General features: G+C 42.0%; 1 protein-coding gene across 7 annotated transcripts in view; it reads left to right on the top strand.

Moving 5' to 3' along the window:
- The window catches only part of ARB2A (ARB2 cotranscriptional regulator A), a 276,975-nt gene that overhangs the window by 221,518 nt on the left and 42,600 nt on the right, over positions 1-12,857 (top strand). The window contains exon 12 of one of the 7 annotated variants that reach the window (XM_062019254.1): positions 2,515-2,567. The exons of the other annotated variants lie outside the window; for them this stretch is intronic. Within the exon in view, the coding sequence (XP_061875238.1) occupies positions 2,515-2,534 (20 nt within the window). The 3' untranslated portion in view covers positions 2,535-2,567. Of the gene's footprint in view, positions 1-2,514; positions 2,568-12,857 lie in introns of those variants that run through there. 7 annotated transcript variants of the gene reach the window in all.

Below are 12,857 nucleotides of genomic sequence, written 5' to 3' on the forward strand. Positions count from 1 at the left end.
GTATAAGTGTGCCCAGGTAACCAGCTTTTTGATGTGGAATGAGGACTGTGGTTAAAGCCCTTTAATGCTCTTCCCCTGCCAGCTTCAGGCTCATTGGAAAAGGTTGTTTTGTGATATTGCAGCATGTGTTTTGTAGATGACATTTCATTAGGCTTAGGCTTAAAATCTAGCTATTAAAATAAATTGGGCATTGTACAATCGTGCACCTCAAGGACAATTTATATTGTGGGAAAAATCAATAAATATTCTTCTGTGGTGTTTCAGTATAGGAGACAAATACCTGTCAAGAAAACTCCTGTTCCTGATGGTTTTGAGGGTTATTTACCCCTCAGACTTGGCATTGCCTCTCTCCCATCAATCCCAATATAAACAGGCAGATTTTGATAACAGAGCGTTGAAATGCGTTACCTCTTTCCTAGGCGTCGGGTATCTCCTTGATGGTCCCTAGTCCAAAGCTACAGGCAGAGGAGAGGGGAAAGTTCCCTTCTTCTGTCTTCCATGGTTGTTTTGCTTTGGGAGAGCCATGGCTATTCCCACAGCAGAAAAAGCAAGTAGACCCCTTCAGGTACACAAGTGGGGATGCCAGCCAGCTTGCATTCGCTTCTGGTCCAGCATCCCTGTCTGAGCACCACAGACCTGCGGATGAAAACACTCAAAATCGATTCAGCAAAGCAAAGTAACATGCAGCCTTCTACTTGGCTGCTCCATGGGTTTAATTACCCTTTTAACCGATTAAAACACTTTTAAAAGAGAGTAAGAGCAACTGAGTGGGAGTGAGAGCAGCCCAGTGTTAGATTTAAAGTTCAACAGGGGAAGAAAAGAAAAATCATACAAGGATTTCACAAGCAACGACACTTGGATGGTATTTGGGAAATCTTTTTCTTTCAAGACTATCTTGCGATTAACTATGGGAGTAGTACATCAAAGCTGCACTGACTTCAAAGCTTAGAAGCACTTACGGCTTCCAGCTATTACTAAAACCTACCACTTCACCCTGCCAGCAACTCATCTCAGCTGCCTCTTTAAGTTACACCCATATACTTCCTGCCTTCTGATTTTGGGAAAGGAAAAAAAAACTCCACCACAAAAACCTTGTAAATTAAATATAGCTGTTCACACTGAAGGGATGTCAAAGTCAGGGGAAAAAAAAAAAGGCAAATGGAGGCATTAAGACATTAAAGACTCAATGGTGATTTACATATGCACAGCCTCGTTTCCTAATGCTCATAAGCTGTCTGCTTTGAGGAAGTTTCCTGACTGTTAGTCCAGCGTAAAAGCCCCTGAATGAGGTGAGCAAACTGTTTAGGACATTATTTAGGTCCAAGCTTTGCCTATAGCTTAGCATAGGCAGAGATTCTCTGGAACTCTCACATGTACAATACATATGCCCTCACATATACAGCACATCGCATCAGTTCCTGTCTCTGTTATGTCATGACAATCCACATCCTCTGATTTGCAAAGATGCCATCTCAAAAGGTTGTGTCAGAATTGGGTGATCACAATTTCTGCAATTGTTTTGCATTGGTGGGCGAGACTGTGGAAGCAAAGTTTGCATATTTGATATTTTGGGAGTCGCTGCAACAACTCATTTGTAGTAGTGTAGTGTAGAGTGTAGCATGCTGAAATTGTAATATATTGCAGTATTAATATTGTTCAACACTTAAATTTGTTACACTGTTATTTTCTGATTGGGAGTTTTATGCCTGGTGTTTTTTAAAATGGTATGTTAATCTCTGAATAAAATTTGTCTCGCAAATGACATATTAATAGAAAGTTAGGAACAAGTGTGGGTCTTTGAGTGTGTTTTATATAATAGTTTATATGTTCAGAACAGATCAATGACATGTTCTCTAGAGCTAAATGCCATTAATCCATTTACAGCTGCTCATTGCAATGAGGAGAAATTACCATTGAAAGAGGCGATCATATGTTAAAGAGAGTTTCTCTGCTTCCCTGCATACTCTTTTATTTTGCAAATGCTTTTGTGAATGTTTGAAGACTTTTTTTTTCCCTTTTGCAAGGGAGGCAGTTAAGGGGCTATTTCAGCATGGATGACGGTTTCCACTGGGTGTAAATAAATGAATTATAGTGTAGGGCAGTCAGTTTAAAAAAAAAAAAAAGTGTTGTCTTTTAAAGAGTTGACATAGGGGAAAAGCATACGAGAATTTACTGTTAAAAAGTAAAATACATACGGCTACTGTATGTCCTATCTAAAGAACGTACCTCTGTTTTATGTATGTAAAGGAGGAGAGGGAAGCTTCTGAACTGGCTGATGATGCAATTAAAATGTCACGGTATGTGAAATAAATTATTATAGAGATATGGCTCCACCAATGCATTTATACACTTCACTGCACGGTAGTTCCTTTATCTCCTTCAAGAAGGCATTTCTCTGAAATAAACTGTGCGGGCGAGGAACAGCACAGTCATTTGAAGTTCATTGAAAATATAGGAGGACATCATGTTTCCTGTCCTTACGTTAAACTTGGCATATTGATTTTTTTTGCACAGCTTGCAGCATAAAAATGTGATCTACACGTCTGGCAAGGCAGGCTAGCCACACATGAATTTGTTAAGCACTGCTGGATTAGCAGGAATCATCGGACTGTGCAAGTGTAGAGACTTGACTTCTGTAACTCTTTATGACTTAATCAATTAAAATAACAAGTTTTGATTTTATTGGCTGTGAATAAATAAGCACAAATCATCTGCAGAAGCTCTTGTTTCAAATGATTGCTTGTTTTCACGACAGAGGAGCTCTGTAAATTGGCCACAGTATGTACACAGGCAGAGCTGGAGTCAAAGTTAAGGATCAAATACATAAAGATTCATCAGATGTAGTTAGCTGCTATTTTTCACATAGCACAGAAAATTCAGGAAAGCAAAGCACGTTCCTTGACTTGCAGATTTCTGTCTAAATTTGCCTTTACTTTTCTATTCCTTGCTTGTTTAATCTTTTGTTCTCTTTGTGTTCAAAGATACCAAGATTGTGGAAGCCACTGGCACTGCAGCCAGCGTTCAAATTTAGTTACAGTACGGCCACACGGAAAGTGTTCTTCTGATGTGGGGCTGGCTTGCTTCTCTCTCTACATTATTAAACCTCCTTAAACACTTCCATTATACCATTCACCTTGCATAGCTTCAAAGAGTAGTGCGGCTGCGTAGAGAGGGTGAGCCGTAACTTTGCCAAGCGGGTTACTCATGGTTTCTTACAAATGCTAATGCATTATCCACCATGTTTATGAAGTTATCTGTATGCTGTTGGATTGGAGGGATTGTTCTGCAGCTCTAGAATCAAAATGATAAAACATCCAAGACAAAGACAAAAGATATTTGGGTATTTGAAGTCATTACCATTCACTTTTTGCAAGCTTTTCCACTACAGAAAAACAGAGAAAAAATAATTAAATTAAGGGGTTATTTCGAGGGAGAGCAAAATTGACCCTGTTCCTGAAGGACCTCTTGAATTGCAGTGTCACTGAGTCATTCATGAAAATGATGTGGACAAACGCCTGGCTTATCATTCAGAGTTTACTGGGAACTAATCTGTTCAGAATGTTTGGAATAAGCTAAAACCTGTCTTGCTCATCTAACGAAAAAGGTCAAAACAGAGAAGAAAGTGCCACTGGTTTGTGTTAGGTGACACTGTGCCCTGCTTGTCTAATTTGATTACACAGAGCCAGTGAAGCCCCAGGCAAAGCTGATTTTAGCTATAATCAACTTCTTAACCTTTTGAGAACTAATGTAAACACTACCTACCAGTGGTTAATTATGTTGCTCTGTTACATACAGCAAAGTGCAAAGGTAAAAGTGTAGAACTGCAGTAACACATGTTGTGACAAGATCACTCCAGGGGATTACAGCCCTCTGTGTTTTATCTGCACTCATTGATTTCTTTCTTAAAAATTAAAAATGGGCTGTGAGCACGGAGCATTGTTTTATCAGTTTCGGGCAGCATCTCCCTGTCACGCCACTGCCTCATCTCAGTTTCCTCTTAGGCATAGAAAAGGAGACCTACTGTGGGCTGGACCGCAAAATGTTTGCTTGTAATTAAGCATGCATGCTCCTTTCCTCTGTGACAGCATGTTCCAGAAAGTTTTGTGATCTCTTTTGGCGGATACACCATGAGACACCTGTCTCTAGGTGGGGAAAATGGGATGAATTTTGTCTTCAGATTTTACATATACATATTAGGCAAGAGCCAAAAATCTGAGGCCCAAAACATGCTTCTTCACAGAATATGTATATCCTGGTTTTCCATGTGTTTTGGTTCATACACTTCCTACAGTTTGCCAAGAAATTTGCATTTACACAAACTTCAGAACTTTTAGGAGGTTTATAACGCAATGGGCTTTTGGTGTATTTTGAGTTTTCCTGACCCACTCTGGTCCATGCTCTTTATGCAAGGAAGCCTTCATCTACTCATCTCGTATACTTGCTGCTCTGATAGACCAGCTGCCTGGAGGCAGCAAGTGTCCTCTGGATTTTCCCTTCTGTACAAAGTACAGAAAGTATATAAGTATTTGACTCTGAACACCACTGTTTTTGTCCATCTCCTCAGAGAAGAGGATTATCATTACATTATCATTACAATTAGCATTAGCACAGGTGTTTGCAGGGCACCCTGGTAAAGGTTGGAAGAGACCTCTAGAGCCCAGCCCCCTGCTAAAGCAGGGTCACTTCAATTAGGTCTCACAGGAACGTGTCCAGCTGGGTTTGGAAACCTCCAGAGGAGACTCTGCACTCTCTCTGAACAGCCTGTGCCAGGGCTCCCTCACCTGAATAGCAAATAATTTTTTCCTTATGTTCAAGTGGAACCTCCTGTGTTCCAGCTTGTGCCCATTACCCCTTGTCCTGTCACTGGGAACCACATTAAAAGGACTGAGCCCATCTTGACACTCACTCTTTAGGTATTTATAAATGTTGATGAGGTCTCCTCTCTGTCCTTTTCTTGTAGGCAATAGCTGTAACCTTTTACCATATACATATTTGCCCATAACAAGGTTATAATGTGTGGAGAGTAAACTGGGCAGGCTGCTAGCACCAGAGTGTCACAGGGGTGGGAGATCCCCTTAGCTGACTCCGAGCATGCTAGTGAGTGGGCCCTTGGCATCTGGACGGGAGCAAGAAATAGCTCACGAGCTTCTGAACATGTGATTCTTTGTCTCAGCCTCCACAATTTTATCCAGGAAAGAGGTACACATAAAGAAACTGAGGCTGACCATGACCCCTTCAGTTTTCTTGCAGACCCTTTGGTTTGCAGCTATACAGGTCATCTCATCTTCTAGGGGCCCTTCACCAGCCTGCTAGCTGCAGTGCATGGCTGCAGGGCTTCTGGCTGTGCCCTGCATTTCCTGCAGGAGACGTGCAGAAGATGTTCTGTCGGCACAAAGATACCTGTGGTTGCAACTAATGATCTTCTAAGGTTTCCAAAGTTTCACGTGGCCTACATTTTTCCTGTGTAGCCACCACATAAGACTTTTTCTGACCTACTCTAACCATCCTCATACCTTGGCCTTGATTCATACAAGACAGGAAAAAAACCTCATTTCAGGTGTTTGTTGCATATGTCACCATGGCATCAGTTGCATTTCCTGCACTGATAGGAATTGGTCTCTAGCAAAACTGGACATCATTATCCCGAATCAGGGAACTATTTTTCTATGTCTTTTCCTCTGCAAAAAACAAGTGGGATCAGATTGTCTCTTGTGGCCCATCTGGGAGGAAACGACTGTTGAGGCAGGTCTGCAAAACCCATCAGTCTCCACATTTAGAACTAGATATCCTCCTGCCTTCTTATTTCGTCAATGTGTTCCAGCTACAAGGAGGTTTTGTGCAAAGTTTCTACCACATGAATATCTACTGTGCTCCAGAATTATTATCTGGAGACTCTTTGTAATTGGCTAATTGCTTAAGGGTAGTACAAGGCGATAAATAGCAATAACGCAACAGAATTAGAGCAGCGTCTTTGCCTTCCAGAAGGAAACTTTGGGGCCCTTTGCGCAGTAGTTAATTTCTGGAGCACATGGCACAAGCACCAGAGTTTGGCCGTGTCTTTATGAATTGAGTAACTCTATGGCTATTCACAGAGGAAATTAAAGACTTTTTTTCCTGTTTCTGGGTGTACTCAGAAACAAGGAAAGGTAGTGCTGCACCAGCACTGCTCGTGCCTTGTCTCCAGCAGCAGCTGCTCTCTGGACCCTCTTTGAGGGACAGCCTTTCTTCCCATCAGCCGCCACAAGATGTGAAAGCACCACTGCTCCCAGCTGCCTTGCAGGACTGGGATGACAGCAGCAGCAAATTTTGATACAGACCTAGCAGAGATTTGACCCTGAAGAACACTAATGTGGCTTGTGCAGGGGTGGATTTATCAGAGACTGCACAGAGCAGATCACAGGAGCTGGAGTCAAGCGATAGTTGCTTTTGCACCCTGGAGAATAAATTGTTACCCACTGCAGCAGCAGATAGAGGATAAGTCAACAATGGCGCATGGCAGCAGAAAAGACAAACCTTTTACTGAAATGTCTAAATAAGTGTGTAGCTTGCAAAACTATTGGTGATGCTGCAGCTGGCAGACTATATATGCTGGTGGGCAGCACAACCCAGGAGTGAGGAGAAGGACCTGGAAGGCCTGCAAAGGAGAGCAACAGAAGTGATGAGTAGTATAGAAAATGTGGCCATTGGAAAAAAGGGTGAAAAAAAAAGAGAAAACTTAACCTAAAGAGGAATGAAAGAAAGAACATGGTGGAAATCATGAGGTGTGTGAAAGACTGTTGCAATGAAGAAAGGAACCATCTGTTCTCTGTGCACCTGGTAAATAGTACAAAAAGGGATAAAATTAGATTGCAGCAGAAAAAGTTTGGGTTAGACACTAAGGGGAACTTTCTAACAGTATGGCTGGCAGATACTGCCATCGTGTTCTCCATCACTGGAGAAAGTGCTTAGGGACAAGTCAGACAGATGTTTGCTAAAATGACAAAAGCACAGCAGGCCTTGCTGTGGACCAAGGCACGAAGACATCTCTGTCACATCTCTGTCACACCTGCTGGTCCATGACTGTATGAATAGGCAGAGAAAAAGCTAAAATGAAAATCTGGATGACACAAAGGTTTTCAGGTTCATCATTTTGAAGCTGTGTTCATAATTCTTAAGATGTAATACACTCTGTGCAGTATAATCAGGCTAAGCCACGTAACCAATGTAAAACAGAAACCTTTTTTTTTTAATATTTAAAAAGATAATACATGGATGAAAGTTTGAGTTATGATTTCTGGCAGGAGTGTTGGGTGACATTATCTATTGGTTTTGGCAAAATACAGAGTACTGACAGTTATTGATAACAGTGTCCTCCCCAGTCTGCATAGAACAGCAAAAGAAGTTCTGTTAGGATTAACCAGGAAGCTGCTACCCCTTGTCACTGTCTTTGGTGTCCACAATGTCCCCAGTCAGGGAGTAAAAAAAATATATCATATTGCTGAGGTGGTCAATCACACATGAGGAATAACAATTAAGCCTTAGTAAAGTGTTTCTGAACAGTCCATTAACAATTTCATTGAATACAAACATATAGAAAAGAGACTGAAATCTCTATTGCTTTGTGAATTTGCTAACACCAAAAAAATCCATCAAAAAAACAAACAAAACAACAAAACCCAACCAAATAACCAAAAAAAACCAAAACAAAGGAAAAAAACAGTGCATGTACCTAATGTAATTTATAATAAATAAACAAACCCTGATTAATATTTACAAATATCTCAATGGTGGGTATCAGGAGATTGGGGGATCACTTTTTTTTGTTGCGTCTGGTGACCAGACATCGGGTAAATGAAAGAAGCTGGAACACAAAAAGTTCTATTTAAACATAAGAAAAAACTCTTTCACTGCGCAGGTGAGGGAGCCCTGGCACAGGCTGCCCAGGGGGTTGTGGAGTCTCCTTCTCTTGAGGTTTTCACAACCCGCCTGGGTGTGTTCTGTGACCTGATCTAGGTTGACCTGCTTCAGTAGGGGGGGTTGGACTAGATGATCTCTAAAGGTCCCTTCTAACCCCTACCACTCTGTGATTCTATGATTCTTTGTATAGCACAGTCAAACACAGAAGAGTAAAAAGGGTAATCTGCCTTTTTTTTGAGGTTAGTTTCAGAACATCTTCACGCAAGTGAGTTTCAATAAGCAAAATTAATAAAAGAAATTGTGCTAATCAATTTATTCTTGATCTTACCATTTGTAAATAATTCTTTGCTGAGAATACTACTACCTTTAACAGCAATTGTGTGGGCTGGGACCAGCTTCATTCCCACTTTGTTCCAGGGCAAGAAAGGAACAAAGTGCCCTTGCTTTTGCAATGTTTTCTAAGGAAGAAAAAAATAGTCTAGGGAAGGGATTGCAGCTGGGGGGGGTGGAAAAAAATGTGCAGACCAGATCAAGACAGTACCCTGGGAACATTTTTATTCTATTTTATTTCCTTCCACGAGGTCAGATCCCCAAACTCCTGGGAGTTTGGACAGTGGGGGTGCTTTAATAAATGTGCAGTGAGAAAACTACCAGATTGAAGGTTTCTTAAGTGCTACTGTCCAAAATCACCAGTCATGCTTGAAAATAGTAGTTTTTGACAGAACATGCACTCTCAGTATGTGACTTTTAGCTGCAGGGGGCAGAGCATATGTTTTAGTGCCAAAAAGTTGTTTTGGGATTTTTTTATTGTGTTTGTTTCATAACTCTTTTTATATTCTAAGATCTTTTCCTATTTCAGTCTTCAAGGCTTCACATGAAAGCCCAATATAAATAATATTTACTGATGCTGCAGTGAAGTGATCAATTGCTGTCTTGAACTTTTTAATATAAATTTGTTGCCCATCTAGCTTTGTGGAAAAAAAGCTTGAAAAATTCTCAGCAAAGCTCAGCAAGGCTCAGAAACAAGAGCTCTTCAGATTGTTTTTTTAGGCTCACAATTTTTAATGCGTCCTTGTTGCTACTTCATGAATTCTGAGAAGCTGGGGGAAGCAGACATGCTGTAGCCAAAACTGGAAGCAGAAGTTGAGCTCAGACTGCTTGGTCAGGGTGCACCACACAGGCAGGAGTCAACATGCAGCTCTTCTCCTCACCCAGGTCCACCATGGATGTCCTGAACTTGGATGGACAATGAGGAAAGAGACAGCACTGAGCATGTCTGCATTATAAAATTAGGGCAGTCTGCTTCACTGGATAATACTAGATAATAGACTGTTTCATACAAATAGTAACTCTTTAGCAATTACATTATGCAGCTAGACACTGAAGAGAAATCTTACAAAAACCATTCTAAATTTGTCTCTTTGTTGTGATAGACGAGATGAATATGCAAATAAATGAATGGTGTGAAAATTATATACTCTGTCCCAGGAAATACTTGGAATTGAGAAATTGTGTCAGGGGCTTGGAGCATGCCCCATGAGATGCAGAGCTTTTCACCTCTGCCCCCAGCATTCAGCCTGCAGCAGAGCCAGGGCTGCTTCTGTCTACTGTTCTCAAGATTATACATGAAATATGAAATTAATGTGTTTTAGTGGGCAAGTGTCTGACTTCACAACTCATGGTCTTAGCCATGAATGATATGGAGGTAGATCTACTGAGGCTATTTCACTGCCTCAGTCCCTGTCCATCTCTTTGCCAACCACCTCTTCTTTGCTAAAGGCTATATAGAGCCATACACTCATTCCTGCAAGATGACAACTTTAAACTGCAAAAAAAGTGCATTTCTGCTAACATGCTGAGTACATGCATTTCTGACAATTCTACCTTGGGGGCCATTGTTACAGCAGAGGGGCAGGACAAGCAGCAGAGAGCAGCAGTGCCTGCAGCTGAATCTGTGGGAAGCTCATGTGCCGAAGCCCTGAAATATGCTCCTCAGCCTGGAGCAGTTTTCAGAGCATGTGTAGACATATTGTCAGGGTACATAAAAAAGCTTGTACTGAGACTGCCTGTTCTGCAAGTGTTTGGAGAACAAAGTATTTCAATTTCTAGGATTATAAATTGATGCTTAGTTGTTTACAGTACAGACATAAAACAATATAATTTTGTAATGTTACTAATCACCAATGGTGATATTCACCATTTCTTTTTGTGGTTTCATTTATTTTTGTAGTTAGATTCATAACTGTCCACGGTTCAGTTTATTGGTCTTTGAGGTTTGGGTTTTTTTCTTTGATCTAAAGACGGTTGAAGACTTGGAATTGGACAGTTTCTGGTTATAGTTATGGTCAATGCAGAACTTTTCCACCCTCCAGCTCCTTGTCTCAGAGAGATCTCTGCCTGGCTTGCAAAGGTGTCTGCCTTTGGTGCAGAACGTTCCTTATGTAGAGGCAGTTTTATTTCTTGGTCACTCCCAAGATCTCAAGATGCACTATCAGACAGAAGCACTGCCTGATGTAGGTGTTTGACCACAAACATGGAGAACTTCTCCAAATGTCCCACTGTGGGAGGAGAAGTCCTTCAGCTAGATCAGGTCATTGAGATACAAAGCAGAATTGAGGCCATCTCTTGCCACATGTAACTTCTTGACAGAGCTAGTCAGCCTGCTCTGTGTACAGATCTCAAACTGGGCAATCAGTAGGAACAAATGTCAAGGCCTAACTGGACTGCAGAGACCACTGGGAGAGCAGAACCGGGGACATGCACACGCGGTCAGCATCCAACACAGTGCATCTGTATCGGAGAGGTAGGAGCAGGAGTCCAGGTCTGCGGGTCTGGTTCCCAGGGCTTTTCCAGAGAGATTGGTGGTTGCACAGGGCTTTTGGGCATGGCACCCTACTGGAAGTTTTCTGTCTGTGTGGTGGATGGCAGTTGTATTAATCCAACTTCATGTGTGTAGTGACTTTGTAAGAGGATATTAAGCCTGGACCCCTGCCTCAGTGGTGGATGTTAAGTGCTGCAAAGGTATCACATCTCTTTAAATTAATTGCATGGTCCAAGTGTCTCAACATGCTTCATCCCTTGGGTGTTCCCACTCCAGGTAATTTTTTCCCACTGGCTACATGGGCCAGGTTGGGCTCTGGAGCTGGGGAGCTGCCTGCTCCACAGGCAGAGAGTTGTATTTTATAAAAAATAAAAGCAGCAGAACAATTCACATGGTACATTTGTGAAGACATTATTTCTTTCCCTAAAGCTGTCTGCCCATTGCTGTCATCTCAGGTGAATCCCATCTGTCATGTAAAAAGCACAAAGAAAACAAACCCTCTTAAATGAGAAAGGTCAGGAGGAAATCCAGTCCTGCTGAGGGTATGCATCTTAAGCTGTTACAATATTGAATCATGGAAATGCAGGCCTGGAAGGGGCCTCAGGTGGTGTATACCTCTGCCAGGTGCCAGAATGATAAAGCTATAGCTTCACTGTCAGGTACTTGTTTATATACAGGTCTATACACAGGCTCTGTCTGGATGAGTACCATGCGATGGAGATGTCTAGGCAGTGCAGCAGGTTCTGTATGCTGGTACAGGCTGACTAATCATGGAATCATAGAATCGTAGAATCACAGAATGGTAGGGTTTGAGAGGGACCTCTAAATAACATCTAGTTCATCCTCCCTACTGAAGCAGGTCCACCTAGTTCAGGTCACATAGGAATGCATCCAGGTGAGTTTTGAAAACCTCCAGAGGAGATTCTACACCCTCCCTGGGCAGCCTGTGCCAGGGCTCCCTCACCCTTCCAGTAAAGTTTTCCTTAAGTGGAACTTTTTGTGTTCCAGCTTTTGTCCATTATCTCTTGTCCTGTCACTGGACACTACAGAAAAAAAGTGTTGCCCAGTTCTCTTGACATCCACCTTTCAAATACTTGTATTTGAATACTTGTGCCACCTCAGTGGCATCCCCTTCTCCAGGCTGAACAGCCCCAGGTCCTGCAACCTTTCTTCAAAAGAAAGACGCTCCAAAATCAAACCCTTGCAAAGTCAAGGGTTAGAATTTGGTTTCTGAGCCACAATTCATAAGGTTGAAAAGACAGGTGATTTGTTAGGGCAATAAATGCAACAGATTCGAGATTGCCATTGATAAATACAGTTACTGCAGTAGCGCCAATATATATGACAGAATTGGCAGCAATACTTATCCTGGGGGTTCTTCATCACAGAGCAAAAAAGCACAGTTCTTTCTAAGAAAGAGTCAATGTCTAAGTGGAGGAAGAGGAGTGCAGCCTGTCCACTGTCTCAGGTCTTCAATCTCTTTCTGTCTGTTGCCTCTTTCTACCCTTATGTCCGGCTGAGAGCAAGAAGAGACGCAAAAACAAAGCTTAAAAAAAGCTCCGTCTGCCTCTCCCTGTAAAATTTTATACCCTAAACTTCTCTGCCCCCCTCCCAGGTGATGTTTAACAGGATTTGGGGGAGAATTGAGAAACATAGTCATATATTTGGCATATTCTTCTTTTAGCTCATTACCACACTCGGGGGTGTTAATTTTAATATTAATTTTATGGATAATTAGGCAAAGGTCCCACTGTGGGCACTGTGGCCTTGCTGAAACTGTTTTGAAGCTGTTTGTCTGGTTGATCCCACCATTTATAGCCAAAACAGGACCAACTCTCCAAGCAAGGCTTCCTCCCTCAGCTGCTTCTTATGCCAATCTTTTGAGCCTCCACTCAAAGGTCTGCACAGGAGATAAGCCTGCACTGACACTTCTAAACTTTTAACCCATTGTGTGCAATTCCCACAGCCATCCCTGAAGCAGAGAAGCCACTTCTCTCATGTGATATAAATGTGGTCCAAGCGGTGTGACATTCAGGCTGTATGGCAGCAAAGGCAGAGTCATACCCAAGACAGCAAGACCCAGAGTGGAGATCTCTTTATTTCGGCTGATATGTTTATTTTGGAAGGAGCCTCATTAGGG

This window comes from Colius striatus, chromosome Z, assembly GCF_028858725.1.
Source record: "Colius striatus isolate bColStr4 chromosome Z, bColStr4.1.hap1, whole genome shotgun sequence".
Taxonomy (NCBI): Eukaryota; Metazoa; Chordata; class Aves; order Coliiformes; family Coliidae; genus Colius; species Colius striatus.